The 16,138-nt window shown below is 44.6% G+C and overlaps 1 protein-coding gene across 9 annotated transcripts in view; it reads left to right on the forward strand.

Annotated features, from left to right (window-relative positions):
• Usp28 (ubiquitin specific peptidase 28) overlaps positions 1 to 16,138 on the forward strand; it is a 57,199-nt gene that overhangs the window by 10,021 nt on the left and 31,040 nt on the right. For 4 of the 9 annotated variants that reach the window (XM_006510259.4, XM_006510261.4, NM_001359739.1 and 1 more), the window contains exons 2-9: positions 5,012 to 5,089; positions 6,169 to 6,301; positions 7,652 to 7,757; positions 8,484 to 8,643; positions 13,090 to 13,176; positions 13,757 to 13,894; positions 14,904 to 14,977; positions 15,924 to 16,003. In XM_006510259.4, the coding sequence (XP_006510322.1) occupies positions 5,012 to 5,089; positions 6,169 to 6,301; positions 7,652 to 7,757; positions 8,484 to 8,643; positions 13,090 to 13,176; positions 13,757 to 13,894; positions 14,904 to 14,977; positions 15,924 to 16,003 (856 nt within the window). Of the gene's footprint in view, positions 1 to 5,011; positions 5,090 to 6,168; positions 6,302 to 7,651; positions 7,758 to 8,483; positions 8,644 to 12,732; positions 12,826 to 13,089; positions 13,177 to 13,756; positions 13,895 to 14,903; positions 14,978 to 15,923; positions 16,004 to 16,138 lie in introns of all 9 variants that reach the window. The other 5 variants (XM_006510260.4, XM_006510263.4, XM_006510264.4 and 2 more) reach the window with 3 other exon arrangements.

Genomic DNA, 16,138 nt, shown 5'->3' on the forward strand with positions numbered 1-16,138 from the left:
TACACTGTAGCTGTCTTCAGACACACCAGAAGAGGGCGTCAGATCTCTTTACAGATGATTGTGAGCCACCATGTGGTTGCTGGGAATTGAACTCAGGACCTTCGGAAGAGCAGTCAGTGCTCTTAACCATCTCTCCAGCCCCTATGTTTATTAAGTAATAAATTCTTTTTGTTTGGGGCTGTAAGCCAAATTATTATTAACTCCCTAACTATAAATGCTTTAAATTTTAACTTATTGGGGGGTGGGTGATACAAGTGTGATGATATGTGTCCCCATCTGTGTGGAGATCAGAGGACAGCTTTGTGGAGGAAGTTCTTCCTTCCAGCTGTTAAGGTCTTGGACCAAATTCTGGTCACCAGACTTGGAATGCAGATGCTTTGACCAGTTGACATTGTTGGCTCTTTTCCTTTCCTTTTTCCTTTCCTTTCCTTTCCTTTCCTTTCCTTTCCTTTCCTTTCCTTTCCTTTCCTTTCCTTTCCTTTCCTCACTTACATATGTATGTATGTATGTATGTATGCATGCATGCACTGCTCTGTCTTCATGTATTCCTGCAGGCCAGAAGAGGGCACCAGATTTCATTATAGGTGGCTGTGAGCCACCATATGGTTGCTGGCAGTTGAACTCAGGACCTCTGGAAGAGCTAGCTTTTAACCACTGAGTCATCGCTCCAGCCCCTCCCTCCTACCCTCCCTTTCTTCTTTTTTTATACAAGGTAGATAATTACCCCAATGGGTATTTTCATCCCATTTTGACTTTATTATCTGTGTGTGACCTAGCAGAAATACTCCTTCTCCCTTTTTCCCATCTGTCTCCCCACTCCCTCATTTTTTGCCCCCAAGACAGGGTCTTGTCACTATGTCAGTATGTCACTGCCCTGGAACTCACTGGGTAGACTAGGCTGTCCTCAAACTCAGAGATCCACCTGTCACTGCCTGAGTTCTGGGATTAAAGGCATGTATGACCACTGCCTAAAAATTTTCATATCATTTTTTAAAGACAGTTTCTTACAGCCCAGGTTGGCTTTGAATGTAGCTAAGGCTGGTCTTGAGTGCCTGACCCTCTTGCCTCAGCCTCAAGTAGTATTTACACATATGTATACCTACGCACCATTTAAAATTTTTATGTGAATAGCTCTTTTGCCTGCATGTATAGTTGTGCACCATGTGTGTACAGTGTCTTTGGAGGCCAGATGGGTGCTAGGGATTGAATCTCACATCCTCTGGAAGAGCGGCCAGTGCTCTTAGCTGCTCAGTTTTGTCGCCTGCCCCAACTTCTCCATTATGTATTAATTGTATACAGTGGGTTTCATTGTGACCTTTATATGTGTATATATTTGATCCTTTATCTTCCTTGTCCTGATGATCCCCCTTTCTCTTGACAACTACTCTTCCTACTTTGATGTCTTTTTGGGGACCCAGTGGCTTTAATTACAGTTTCTGGAGCGTGGGTGAGAGGTTATTTACAGGCCTAAGAACAATTTCTGAGTGACTGCACAACTGGAGAACTGTCTTCCTCTCCTAGCAATCATTATCTACCCATAGGTCCTCTGGGAGGACCATGAGCTCTTCCCGTGTTCATTTTTTAAGACAAGTCTCTATGTGGTTGGCCTAGAACTCATTCTGTGACTCACTGTGTAGCTCAGGCTAGTCCCAATTCCTCAGTGATCTTCCTGAGAGCAGGTTACTGGCTTGCTCCAACATGCCTGCTGTCCTAGCTACACTTCTATTAGTCACTCGCTCTTAAGGTTGCACACTGGATCTCAGTGGCCAGGGTGGGCTGCTCCAAACTAGTTGGCCCTAAAAAGACTGCCAGAATGACCAACAGGCAACCTCTAATGCATTATGTTCCCATCTGCATGATAAATGATACCCCAGCTCTCTGAAAACCGCTAGATAGCAAAGAATTATAAAAGGAGGAAAAGAGGTAGTGGCTCGATCCCCAGAGGGTCTGTCCGTCTCAGAAAAGCCATGAGTTCTTTTTTAGACACCCCACCCCCACCCCATTCACACTCTCTGACTCCCAGCACATAGGTCCAACATTGCTGTGTGGAGACATCGCTCACTCTTCACGGAATCCTGCTTAAGGCTGAGTTGCCTTTACTGCTCAACTGGTATTGGTCTGTTACTGGCTACAGTTTCTTTCCCAGTTTGGAGACATGAGCACAAAGTCCCATCCCTAACCAAGAAGACATTTGCAATACCTGCCTGGGAGAGAAAGTTCACTTTTCTCTAGTGACCGTGGGTGTATCAGTCACACTCCAGGGCAGGCCCCATTACTGAGCAGTTCACCAACACAAACCCCCACACTCCACATTTGTTTGTTGGTTTCAGTGTGTGCTTGTTTTTGTTATGGTTTGGTGTTTTTTGGGGGGGAGGGGAGGGGAGGAGGGAGGAGAATCTGAAGTTAGATGGGCGGTGGTAAAGTGAGGATTAGGGAGGGCAAAGAATAGGACCAAAATATATTGTATGAAAAAATGTTAAGAATAAGAGAAATCTGTCCTAGTGAGGTCTGGTTGGCTCTCAAGCCACTGGAGCTGAGGTGTGCAGCCAGCCTTCCTCTAGATGGGCGGGTCTGTTTCCTTTAAAAGCCTCTGAAAACAGTATGAAATTAGTCAAGGAAATGCAAACCTGTCTGTGCTTGCCACCTTTTGACTTCATCAAAACAGAGCACGGGCTTTGTCTTGTTTGCACTAGAGTGTATTTTCTGTGGAGTAGTGTAGTTAGAGAGGGTTAGTCTTAAAGTCTACTTCTGTGAGGTGTCAGAGCGTGAACTGGGGACACTGTGGGTGTGTGATAACTTTGGCCGTTGTAAAAAAAAAACTTTTGTAATTCTTGTTTGGTTTTTTGAGACAGGCTTTGCTGGCCTCCCAACTTGTAAAATCCTGCCTCTGTCTCTCAAGTGCTGGGGTGCCAGGTATGAACCATCACACCTAACAAACAGTGAAGGACTGGAAACATGACTCCATGCTTAAGAGCGTTGGCTTCTCTTCCAGAGGACCCAGGTCCAATTCCCAGCACCCTCATAGTAGCTCACACTGTAACTCCAGTTCCAGGGGGTCCAGTCCTTTTTCTGACCTCCCCAGGCACCAGGCATGAGCATATAGACATGTAGGCAAAACACCTATACAATAGAGTACACTTTTAAAAATTAACACTATATGATGCTTGCCTTGACTGGTAGAATGCCACAGTTGTTACCCTCCGACCTGCCAATACTAGCTTGTTTAGAGCACATTGTACCACTGAGTAATCAACTTCTGATAGTATAAAGACTGGCACATTTTTAAAAGAGAAGTTTAGTATTGTGCAAAGTTCCAGGTCAAAATACAGCCAAATAAATAAATAAATAAATAAATAAATAATAAATAAATAAAATGTTTGCACTGGTTTACATTAAGAGGGTATTTGCTTCTGTTTCATTGTCTCTTTAGAGATGCTGGCAGTCAGCCCACCCACCCCAGCAGTAATTCTAAGTTACTCCTCTGTGGTCGTAGGTTGCTATGAGGTTTGAATGAGCTAAGCCAGCATCAGTTAGTTAATACTTATGGAGCTTTCAGAACAGCACAGAGCCAGAAGTAGGTTGTGTGTGTTAGCACTTATTTCGTGCTGGGACTCTTATTGTCTCTGCATTGGAGTGACTTGTGACATTCAGAGCAATTCCAGATGAAGATGTGGTTCTTATTTCCCCTCCTTCTTAGTCCTTCTTACTCCTCTCTCCCACGATTTTTCAGGTATGTTGATTTTGGCTTTCCAAAAAATTTTGTAGGCTCCAGATTCATAGATTCACATACCTTTTACATGGTGAAATCAAATGGGATTAGAATTCATTTGGAAGGAAATTAGTACCTTAAAGAAAAAAAAAATAAAACCTGCTTATATTTCCAGTTTTTGCCAAAGTAGAATCTCAGCCTGATAGCCCCTTCCTTCCCTGCCCAGCTCTGGTGGTGGCTTTGTCAAGACCCATAATGTCCAAGACTGCTGTCTCAGTGGGAAGATTCCATTTCTAGCTTCTGACTGGAGAGGTTGTGACAAGAGAAAGGCTCTGATCCCTTTTCCAGGCCTGGGAGGGCTGTTCAGTCGGTTATTTCTAGTTGTGGTACTTAAGTGTTGCCAGCGGGGCCCTCAGCTGTTGAAGACCTTAGGATACTGTTTCGGTTACAGCTGGCAGTAAATGAAGCTGACTCTCTGAGACATTACTAATTGAACTTAATGGTGAAGCCTGTAGAGTGTGAAGTCAGGACTTAATCCTGGCACACACAACCTTAGCTATGGTATAAATTAGATCGCTGCTCACGATTTAACCGGTTTCTTTTCCATACTTACCTACTAAACGGCCAGCCGGTTGTTTGAGTTGAGCTTTCCGTGTCCAGAGGTGTTTTATATCAGCTCTGGCTGCCCACCAGGATGGTAGGGTGAGCACTTAGGCTGAGAAGGGTTCTTAAGATGAGCTGTGTAGTTAGGCCTCTCTGTGGTTCCGATGAATGGAGCACCTGCAGCTCGTTCTTCCGGAACTTTATGTCTTATTTGATAGTTGAGAAAGTGCTAGCTTTCTTTTAAGGTTAGTAGTACCAGCCATTTGCTAATTACATGGTTAGAAGCTTATTGTCAGTGAAAAATGACACACACACACACAAATGGCATGCACAGTAAAGCTTAAAATAGCTCATCCTCACATTCATGCAGATTCCCTGTGCGCCTTATATGACCTGATGCTCTGCTCCGAGAAAGGAAAGGCCAAGGCTCCTTAAGCATACGTTAAGGCTGACGGTTACAAGTGTCCTGGGTATTTGGAGTTTTCTGTTGAGTCATATATATCTCTTGTAACTGCTCAAAGTATATCCGGAGACCAAATGATAGACCGGGCATTTTCAGTGTCTCTGACCATCAGCAACTTGCTGCATGGAGCTTGTCAGCACTTTATAAAGTGAAAAGTGCAAGATTTGGGCCTCTCTGTCCAGAAGGTACCCAGGAATGCTTTCTGACACCTATCTGATTTTGTCTCTCAAAAACAGAGCTGCCAGATGCTGTTAAATCAGCTGCGAGAAATCACAGGCATCCAGGATCCTTCCTTTCTTCATGAAGCATTAAAGGTTGGTTTCCAGACCCAGCTTAGCTGCCAGACGCTGAAGCAGTTTCCCACATGTCAGGTGTGTCAGCAGACGCTCTTTCTATACCAGGTGCAAGCATAAGAACAGGAACCAACTACAGGTCAGGTGGTTAGTTTCTTCAACATAGAAACTTGGAAGTAGATGGTGGGAATGTACAGTGGGCTTTTAGGAGTCCCAGCATCCATGTGCATTGTATCCATATGGATCCTGAGTGGGACCAACAAACCAAAAATAACTCCAGAAGGAAACTTGTTTGCTCTTAACACGTGATATTCTTAAGTATTGTTGGTTATATTTTGAAAAGATACATTCTGAATGTTACCCAAGGAAATGGTAGCACACCTAGCTTTAAAATAGCCAGCAGGTATAGGCAGTATAGATAAAACATGGTTCTGTGATTGGGTAAAAGGCATTGTTGTGCCTTTTAGACTATTTTCTTAGTAAGAAGTTCAAGGGGCTGGTGAGATGGCCTAGTGGGTAAGAGCACCGGACTGCTCTTCCGAAGGCCCTGAGTTCAAATCCCAGCAATCACATGGTGGCTCACAACCATCCGTAAGATCTGACTCCCTCTTCTGGAATGTCTGAAGACAGCTACAGTGTACTTACACATAATAAATAAATCTTTAAAAAAAAAAAAAAGAAGTTCAAAACAGCTATGTCACCGTGTAAAACATGGTGACTGCTCATGGCTTCACTGTCTGGGCTGAGTGCACTTATCACCCGTGTTAGCTGCCAGTTCCCTGGAGTGACGCGCTGTGCCCTAACTATTCTGTGAAGTTAGACTCCTGAGATGACTGAACTGTCCAGCCAGGCTGTGACTTGCTTTTCATGTTGCAGTTTAGAGTCTTCGTATCACCTGGCTTGCTCCATCTCCAGGTGCACCAGGCTCCCTGCCTTCACTAGACTGTCTGCTCTCTGCCTCAGACCTATGATTGGGCTTGGTCGACTCACTCTGTCACCATGGTAGTAAAAGAACAGCACCCAAACTAGTGCACACGGTTAACTCTGCCGTGCTTTACTTTTGAAATTTGTTTGTTATTTTTTTCTTTTCTTTCTTTTAGGCCAGTAATGGTGACATCACCCAGGCTGTCAGCCTTCTCACAGACCAAAGAGTTAAGGAGCCCAGTCACGACACAACTGCTGCAGAACCATCTGAAGTAGAAGAGAGTGCTACCAGCAAAGATCTCTTAGCAAGTAGGTCTCCTGTCCTTGTCTTCTGAACAGGCAGAAGACAGCGACTGGCCGCTCATTTATCACATCAACCCTTTCTGAGGGGTCACTGAGCCATTGCTGGAAGCCAGGCCTGGGGTCAAGCTTTTTTTTTTTTTTTTTTTTTTTTTTTTAAGATTTATTTTGGGGGAGTGGGTGGGGGACTTTTGGGATAGCATTAGAAATGTAACTGAAATAAATACCTAATTTAAAAAAAAAAGATTTATATATTATATGTAAGTACATTGTAGTTGTCTTCAGACACTCCAAAAGAGGGCGTCAGATCTCATTACAGGTGGTTGTGAGCCACCACGTGGTTGCTGGGAGTTGAACTCAGGACCTTCAGAAGAGCAGTCAGTACTCTTAACTGCTGAGCTATCTTTCTAGCCTGGGGATCAAATTTTTAAATGATTTCTTTCATTCCTTCTTTCTCCTTACTTCAGCCCATGATGGCTTTAAATGTTTTTTTCTTCTTGACTAGTTTTTGTATGTCTGTACTAGGTCATAAGCCAACTTTATAAAGCTAGCCCTCCATTCATCATAGAACACTATGTGTATGGTTGACTATCTGATGCTAGGATGTTTTTACAATGGTAAAGTAAAGGCAGTTAGCCTACAGGTATGAAATATATTTTTGATTTTGTGGGATATTAACATTTTATTTATTGCATGTATGTAGGTCAGAGCTTTGTTTCACGTGTCTTTGTCTATCTCATTTATTTTTAAAGTTCTGGTTATTTTTATGTATATAAGTATTTTGCATATGTGTATGTCAGTGCATTGAGTACTGCCTAGTGCTCCTCAGAGGCCAAAAGAGGCTTGAGTTATGACTGGTTATGAGCCACCAGGTAGGTGCTGTTAATTGCTGAGTTATCTCTCCAGCCTCTCTACCTTTTTTTTTTTTTTTTTTTTTTTTTTTTTTTTTTTTTTTGAGACGGGGCTGCTCACCGAACCTGGGGCTGACTAGTTGGCTAAGCAGCCAGGCTACTAAGTCCATGAACTCTTCGTTCTCCCCCAGGACTGAGAATATAGGCATGCAATTACCGTGCCTGTCTTTTTTACATGGGTGATGGAACTTGAACTCAGGTCTTTATGCTTAAGCAGCAGGTGTTCTGTGCACTGATCATACCCCAGCCCAGGAGAATTGTTTTGGTCACTTACTTGGGAACTGTCGGGATAGGATTGCAGTGCAGCTATATTGCTCATTTGCCTTTGAGACAGTTACAAGATGTGTGCCGAGGAGCCGCTGGTGAGAGTTAGGGATGCATGTGGTTGGAAGTGCTTTGCCTTCGTTACTTCCTGACATGAACTAATGAACGAATCTCTTCCTCACAGAAGTGATAGACCTCACTCACGACAACAAAGATGACCTGCAGGCAGCCATTGCCTTGAGTCTCCTGGAGTCTCCTAACATTCAGGCTGACAACAGAGATCTTAATAGGTTGTTGCTTTAATTTATGATCTTTGTTCCTCGTGGTTGCTTTGTCATATTGTATTCTGGGAAAGCTACTCAGGTTTCTTCATTGCTCCAAGATAGTTTCTTTAAGGAGCAATCTTAGCTTATTCAGTTCCCTTTCTCCTCCCCGTCCCTCTTTTTTTTCTTTTTTCTATTTTTTTGGGTGGGGGGTGTCTCAGAGTGGCCTGAAATCTGTGACCTGTCTCCCTCACCCTCGAGAGTGCTGGGATCCCAGGTATGTGCCGACACTCTGGCTCTTGGTTCACTCTGAAGAGGGACAGACATGGAGACTCTTAACCCGGTCTGTAGTTTTTGAGTAGAAGTTTACAAAGTGTGTTCCCAGTTACTAAGGAAAACCAATAATGAGCCCACGTACCTGATAAGTACAAGCTCTTCAGTAGGGTATCCCGGTTGAGTGTAAACCTTTAATGTGGTAGGAATGAATAGCCTGGAACCTCAACTCATTTTTACTATGGGTCTTACTAGTAATAGTTTCTGGTGGAAGGGCTTAAATTTGTAATTAAACCTCTCTTTTCACTTACTTACAACTGAAGAGCTATTCTGTAGACACTTGATTGTCCAGTGGATGGTTATCCTGATATTAGAATCATCTGTTCAAAATACCAGCATGGTCTGTATAGTAAATCATTCTTTAACTGGTTTTTTTTTTTCCTTCTTTTTCTTTTGATATGTGGTGTTGGTATGCTACAGAGCGCATGAGGCTAACTCTGCAGAAACTAAACGCTCAAAGAGAAAACGCTGTGAAGTTTGGGGAGAAAACCACAATCCCAATAACTGGAGGAGAGTGGATGGTTGGCCAGTTGGGCTGAAAAATGTTGGCAACACATGTTGGTTCAGTGCTGTTATTCAGGTATGGTGTTTTTAAGAGACAACTGTTTTCTCCTGGATATAATTTCATAGTTTGCTAAAATGAAACATGTGAAGTATAAGTTGAATTGGGTGAAACTGGGTAGGTAGTCTTTGTTGTCGTGTTGTTGTGTTGTAGTTATTTTGGTATGTTTGGACTGAGAATTTGTGATGTCTAAACTGCACAATACTAAAATATAAATACATTAAGTGTTTGGGGTCAGCAGTTAATGAATACCATTCAGGGTAGTCTGGAGTAGGGGCATGGCAGATGGGCATCCTGGAAAGAGGACTGTAAAATTACTCTTTTTCATTATGTAGTCTAGACTGGCCTCAAATTTGTGACCCTTTTGCTTGTACCTCCCAAGTGCTAGGGTTTTAGGCATGTACCACCATGCTATAGCTATATGCATGAATTACATATATATTATTTACTCCAAGCATGTTATCACTGAGCCACATTCCCGGTCCTGTGAAAACACTCTTGGGGGAGGAGGACTGTGAAATCTATAGGACTCGAAGGTCTCGAGGAGTGAACAGGTAGCTCACTGCCGTTTGACACGGAAGGGATAATTTGTGGTAGAAGTTGCCAATAGGCTGTAGATGTGCTAAGTTCAAAATACCTATGTTTACATCCTTGTATACAACACTACATAAGCATTAACTGAATGTATTTCTAGTTCAGAAAAGAATACTCTCAGGTTCTAAGTAAAGCCAGGCAAGTGGATGGGTTTCATTTGAGAGAAGTGGCTATTAAATATTTCCTGGAGCTGGAGAGATGGTTCAGCAGTTATGAGCAATTGTGGTCGCTCTGTAGTGCTGGTATCTCAAATGCTGGGGTCTACAGCAACTGGCTGCACTTTCACCAAAAGCTTCTCCTACACTCTCTTCATGGTGCAAAGCCTCCCCTTTTTTCCACGACCCCTTCAGTTCTGGGGCTTCTACTGCTACCGAGGCTGCACCCTCTTCGGTCGCCTCTGCTGGCTTCTCATATGCCAAGCCGCTGTCCGTGACCCTGTCATGCCTTCAAAACCACTACCGCCTAGGTTACTCTTCCATGGTACCGAGTCTGGCTGCCAGCATGAGGTCCAAATCACCACTAATTTCACAGCTCCAGCTGACCAGCATCACTTGTCCTGGCAAGCAGAGGTTTCCCTTTAGTAGTACTGATACCTTGTTAATCACAGCTGTTCTTCAGCCCCAGCTAACCAGAACCACAGAATCTTCCCACAAAAGCCCAGGAGAGTCTTTGCTTCCCTCTGAAAAGTCGTGAGTCTGGCCTCCATCGTCCGGACTGCTCTCAGCATTCTTCCAAGCTCCTAGAGAACAGTCCACTGAACTCTCGACACTCAGTGGCTCTTCTAGCCCAAAGTTCAAAGCCCTTCCACAGTCCTCTCCAAACAACAGAGTCTGGTCTACCACAGCACTCCCCTACTCCTGGTACAACTTATCTTAGGTAGGGTTTCTATTGTTACAGTAAAACACATGACCAAAAAGCAAGTTGGGAGTGTCTTGAGTTAGGGTTTCGTTGCTGTGCAGAGACACCATGCTCACGGCCACTCTCATAAAGGGAAACATTTCATTGAGGCTGGCTCACAGTTCAGAGATTTAGCCTGGAATCATCATAGAGGAAAGCATGGTGGCACGAAGGTAGGCATGGTGTTGGAAAGGTAGCTAGCTGAAAGTTCTACATCTTGAACTGCAGGCAGCAGAGGGAGACTGCCACGCTGGGCTTTAGCTTGAGCATATATGACCTCAGACCCTGCCTCCAGCAAAGCCACACCCACTCCAAAAAGGCAACACTTCCTGATAGTGCCTTTCCCTATGGCCTAGCATTAAAATACATGAGTCTTTGGGGGCCATCCCTTTTCAAACCAACACAGGAAGGAAAGAGTTTGGCTCACACTTTGATATCACTGTTCATTATAGATGAAAGTCAGGACAGGAACCTAAACAGGCCTTGGAACCTGGAGGCAGGAGCTGAGGCAGAGACTGTGGTGCTGCTTACGGGCTTGCTCTGCATGGCTTGCTCAGCCTGCTTTCTTATAGAACCCAGTCCACCAGCCCAGAGATGGCCCCACTCATGGTGTCCTGGGCCTCCCCCATTGCTCACTAACAGCTGGGTGTTATGGAGGGAGGCACTGTCCCAACTGAAGTTCCTTCCTCTTAGATTGATGTAGTTTGTGTGTCAAGTGGACATAAGACAAGCTATCACACACTTAAGAAAAACGTTCCCTCAGCACTATCAGCTTCGTGTGTTCTTTCCCTCTCCCTGCCTGGAGGCATGTCTGTGCTATGGTTCTGTGGCATCACCTAGCTGCTCAAGCCAAAATACTTTGTTTACTATATGCCTGGCTCTGATTGGGACCTGGGAAACAGCAGTGGCTAAGACAAAGCCCGTACTCTACTGGAGTTTGGCTAAGAGAATCAGGTCGTATAAATGCCACAAAGGCATTGTGAAGGAGGGTGTACTGGCTGATTTTGTGTCCACTTGACCCAAGCTAGAGTCATCAGAGACGAAGGAGCCACAGTTGAGGAAATGTTTCCATGAGATCCAGCTGTAAGGTATTCTCGATTAGTCAATAATGTGGGAGGGCCTAGTTTTTGTGGGTGGTGCCATCACTGAGCTAGGGGTTCTGAGTTCTATAAAAAGTAGGCTGATGAAGCAGTGAGGAGCAAGCCAGTAAGCAAGCACTCTTCCATGGCCTCTGCACCAGCTCCGCCCTCCAGGTTGCTGCCCTGCTTGAGTTTCTGACCTGCCTCCTTCTGTCCATCAACAGTGCTGTGAAAGTGTAGGCTGAATAAACCCTTTCCTCCCCATCTTGCTCTTTGGTCATGGTGTTCCGTCACAGTGTGATGACTCAGCTGAGGTGCTGCTGCTGTAGGGTGGTCTTCGGTGGCTTAGCTGGTAGAAGCTTTTAAGCAGAGGCATGAAGGGAGGACTGACTCCTTCAGGCTTCCATACAAATGACCTGATGTGTGTGTGCTGCCTTCCCAACCCCTCAGTGAGCACATAATTAAAGCACAGTGAGTGTAGCGGGAGCAAAGCCACGTGAGGTGACTCAGATCTGTAGTCACCTTTGAGGAAAGGGCAAGAGGGTTGCTACAGGTACAGCCTGGGCTTTGTGGTGCATTCCACATCAGCCGCGGTCTGTGAGACCTGTCATAAAAGCACTGTGGAAAGTAGGACTGCCAGTGAGTTAGTCCAAGACCACAGCTCTCTAGTGTGTGTACAGACAGGCATATACTAGAGTCAGAATGCCCTTAATCTTGACTGCTGTGAGAGGTGTTCAACAGGCTTAGGTTTTCTTGCTTGCTTGCTTGCTTTTTTTTTTAAATCTTTTATTTTTTCATTTTATTTTATTATTTATTTATTTATTTTTGGTTTTTCGAGATAGGATTTTTCTGTGCAGCCCTGGCTGTCCTGGAACTCACTCTGTAGACCAGGCTGGCCTCGAACTCAGAAATCCTCCTGCCTCTGCCTCCCAAGTGCTGGGATTAAAGGCGTGCATCACCACGCCCGGCGCTTACTTTAAAAAAAAAAAAAAAAAAGATTTATTTTATGAGTACAGTGTTGCTGTCTTCTGACACACCAGAAGAGAGGTAAGATCCCATTACAGATGGCTGTGAGCCACCATGTGGTTGCTGGGAATTGAATTCAGGACCACTGCAAGAGCAGTCAGTGCTCTTAACCGCTGAGCCATCTCTCCAATCATTTCCTTATAATAGTAGAATTGGTAGGTTGACAGTATAGATACTTTTAAAACAAGGTAATGATGAGCTAGGATTTCACAGTGTGGCGATGGACCTAGACCTCACTGGGTCCCAGGATGGCCTTGCAACCACTGTACTCCTTTTGCTTCAGCTTCCTGAGTGCTGGACCACTCCAAGCTACCATGCCTGGCTTTGACATACTGCACCTGTAATTAAACATGCCTGTAATCCTAGCAGTCAGGAGTCTGAGGCAGGAGGATCAAGAATTTAAGGCCAGCCTTGACTACATAAGGAGTACAAGGGCAGCCTAAAATATCTAGTAAGACCCTGTTAGATAATTTAAAAAACAAAAACTGCAATTGTTTTTGTTGGGGTTCAGGAGCCGCCACACAAACCATACGAACTGCCAGAGGCGAGGGTGGAGGCAGTTGTACGTTTTGGCTGACTTTTAAGCTGATTGGTCCTAAGTGAGGTAAGAGGGATGGTGGCTGGGTGGTGAACAGGGGAGTTCCAGAGGACTGAGCTAGCAGCATAAGTAATACAACCATAGTGCCTTTTAGGAGAAATTCTCAGTGTCGGCTATGGACAGTTCCTTCTGGGACGCAGAGTCTGGGAACCTGTACTCAATTTCACCTTAGGAGCAAAATGGAGACTAAATACAAAATGGCTTCAGTTACATTCAAAGGAGCAGGCCTCAACAGTTGAAAGAAGTTGAGAATAAATTTCTTTCTTTCAGTCTCTCTTTCAGTTGCCTGAATTTCGAAGACTTGTTCTCAGTTATAACCTGCCACAGAACATCCTTGAAAATTGTCGAAGTCACACTGTAAGTTGGCACTGAGACAAAGTTTCTGTGTTGCTAGACCCAGTGTGGGAACTGTGATAGTCCTTGGCTAAGGCACTCTTCTCCCTCCTTTGGACAAGAAGTAAGGGTTTGCAAAGATACAGTTAAGTAGGAATAAGCAATGCCAAGGAAGTGCAGTGAGGCACTGTTTTATTTAACTGTAGTGCTGCACTGTTGGTGATACTCAGAACCTGTTCTCCGGGTGCTGTCTCTCTCCTACCTTTGGCTGCCGAGGTCAAAGGATGCAGAGCAGATAGCTGAGGCAGAGCCAGGCCCTTCTTGGACTGCATCCATCTTGCCCTTGCATGACACCGTGCTACAGTGCATCCTCTTAGGTTGGTGGGCAGCTGCAAAGAACTCCAGAACATTGTGTCTTGTCCTCAGCATGTCCCCTGACTGCTTCACAGCTCCGAGTGCTCTAGGCTTACCCCTGCTGTCCTCATCTGGTCCCTCTGTTATTCTTACTGGTCTAGAACTTGGTAAATGTGAACTAGTGATTGTTGATAATTTTTTTTTCATTCCTTTGAGCTTTCCAAATAAGATCTTGGCTTGTTTTCTCTAGGAAAAGAGAAATATCATGTTTATGCAAGAGCTTCAGTATTTATTTGCTCTGTTGTTGGGATCAAATCGAAAATTTGTAGACCCTTCTGCAGCCCTGGATCTACTGAAGGGAGCCTTCCGATCATCCGAGGAGCAGCAGGTACTTTGTTCCCTTGTCATATTTCAAAGGCCAGTGTCTGAGTCACCCTTTGCTAGTGTGGTACTGCTATTTGAATTGTTACTGTATGACAAGCTCTGAACAAAGACAAGATGACTGCCTTCATCTGCCCTTTATTTCGCTCTCAGAAGGTGTAGTTAGAGCAGGTGTGTTCACATGGGTGAGAGGTGCACGATGCGCTGGCACTGAAGGAGGCAGAAGTGGGAGGAAGAGTATCGTAAGTGGGGAGGATGGCTCTTGCCTTAACCAGCAGAGGCTTTTGAAGCAGGAACAAATTCGAAAAGTAACCCAGTGAGCCATACTGAAGGATAATTGAGAAGAGTCAAGTCCTGTGTCTGATGGCCCAGGTAGAAATCTTGAGTTGGTTTGGATTTTAAGGCAGGTCTCAGTATTGAACCCAGGTGATTGTTGAATGGCAGGTCCTCCAGCCTCAGCCTCCTGAATCTGGGATTGCAGGCTGTAACGTCACGCTGGGATAGATAGAAATCCTCTTTCCCACTCTGCTGAAGCTGAGTTTGGCAGCTTTTCTCTTTCAGTCGTGGAATCTTCCCCTTCCTTCTCCACCTGCTACTGAGCTCAGAGCTGTTGCTGTTGCACCAGCTTTGGGCTCCACAATGTGAAACCCCCACACTATTACATGGCTACATAGCTAACTAGCATTCTCAAAACAGTTTGTAAAATTGCCTTTCTCTGTCACTTCTCACAGAACCCTAGTGGACTCCAGTCTGTTCCTTTTGTTTTGTTTTTGTCACACACAGATGTGGCCAGCCCTGTAGCGTTCCACTTCCTCCTGGCCTAGCTGATTGCCATCACAGCAGTGCCCTGCTGTTTGTCTCTAGTCACTGGGCTTCCTGCTCCTATGTCTTTTGCCTCTTAAAAGGGAGATTATGTCATAGGAGTAGAATATTTATTTGTGGACTTAAAAGCAGACCTTTGTTTCCTTGAGTACAGTATTGCATCTAACTTACTGCAATTTGTGCCTCTCTTATAGCAAGATGTGAGTGAATTCACACACAAGCTCCTGGATTGGCTGGAGGATGCGTTCCAGCTAGCTGTTAATGTTAAGTGAGTGTTGAGGGTTTGTCTGCACATCCTTCCGACTCACGGTGGCCGCTGAGAACAGTTGGTGGGCGAAGTCACTCTTCTAAAGTAGAAACTGCCAGTGTTTGCCAAACTTCTTGGTGGCCACTGAGCCCTGTTTTGGCTTTTCCTGTAGAGATCTAGACTGTCCCCTCAACCTTTGTTTCTCTGAACCTGAACTAACTGCTTGGTTGTAAGATGTAATTAAAAGCGGGTAAAGGACTCCTAAATGTGGACATGGTGTATGGTATGGAACCATTATATTTAATGTCACTCACCTGTGACATCTTAGCATTCACAGAGCATGTGGGTCAGTCATCCCAGCATGGACACAGGACCTGTATCATCTGTGTGTGGCTGCCAAGAACCACTTTTCTAAATAGTTTTAAGTCTGGAGTTGGAGAATAAAGTATCATGAAATAGTTTGCAACTGGGAACTTACACACATAACTACCGTATAAGACGAGGGAACTTAAAACATACTTAAGTACAATGTAAGACGAGCTTTAGGAAAAGCACATTTGCATGCTACTTATATTGTGCCACTGAGGAAATCTGAAAGCATTTACCTGTGAAACTCTGGGGGAGTCCATTCTTTGCTCCTGTGCTGTTCTCTACCTTGCATATACATGTAATCTGGCAAACTGTGTGTAGAGCAAATGTATATACACACATATTTGTCACCAAGTGTGACCCCAAGGTCAGGGTTCACACATTGCCTCCCAGCACAGTGCCAGGCATCTTCTTGTCAGTCAGGGTCTGAGCTGAACTACATCTTTGCTTCCTTAGAAACTAAGATACCTACCATGTGACAGTGTGGTGATGAGAATGGGCAGGCTACTGTTCTCATTTCTTTCTGAGTGCTGCTCGGGTTTTATGGGCATGTATTTGATTCGAGTCACACAGAACTGTCTTATCTCTTTTAAAATAGCAGCCATCTCAGGAATAAATCTGAAAATCCCATGGTGCAGCTATTCTACGGTACTTTTCTGACAGAAGGGGTCCGAGAAGGTAAGGTCTGTCTTTGTCCTGTGTGTGTGTTGTCACCTGTGACTGGGTCTCATTGCTTCATTGTTGCAGGAAGACAGGATAGATTTGAAAGTCCAACAAACTGAAGACTTATTCTCTGGCTTTTCTCCATGTGAC

Source organism: Mus musculus, chromosome 9 (genome assembly GCF_000001635.26).
Source record: "Mus musculus strain C57BL/6J chromosome 9, GRCm38.p6 C57BL/6J".
NCBI classification, from domain to species: Eukaryota; Metazoa; Chordata; class Mammalia; order Rodentia; family Muridae; genus Mus; species Mus musculus.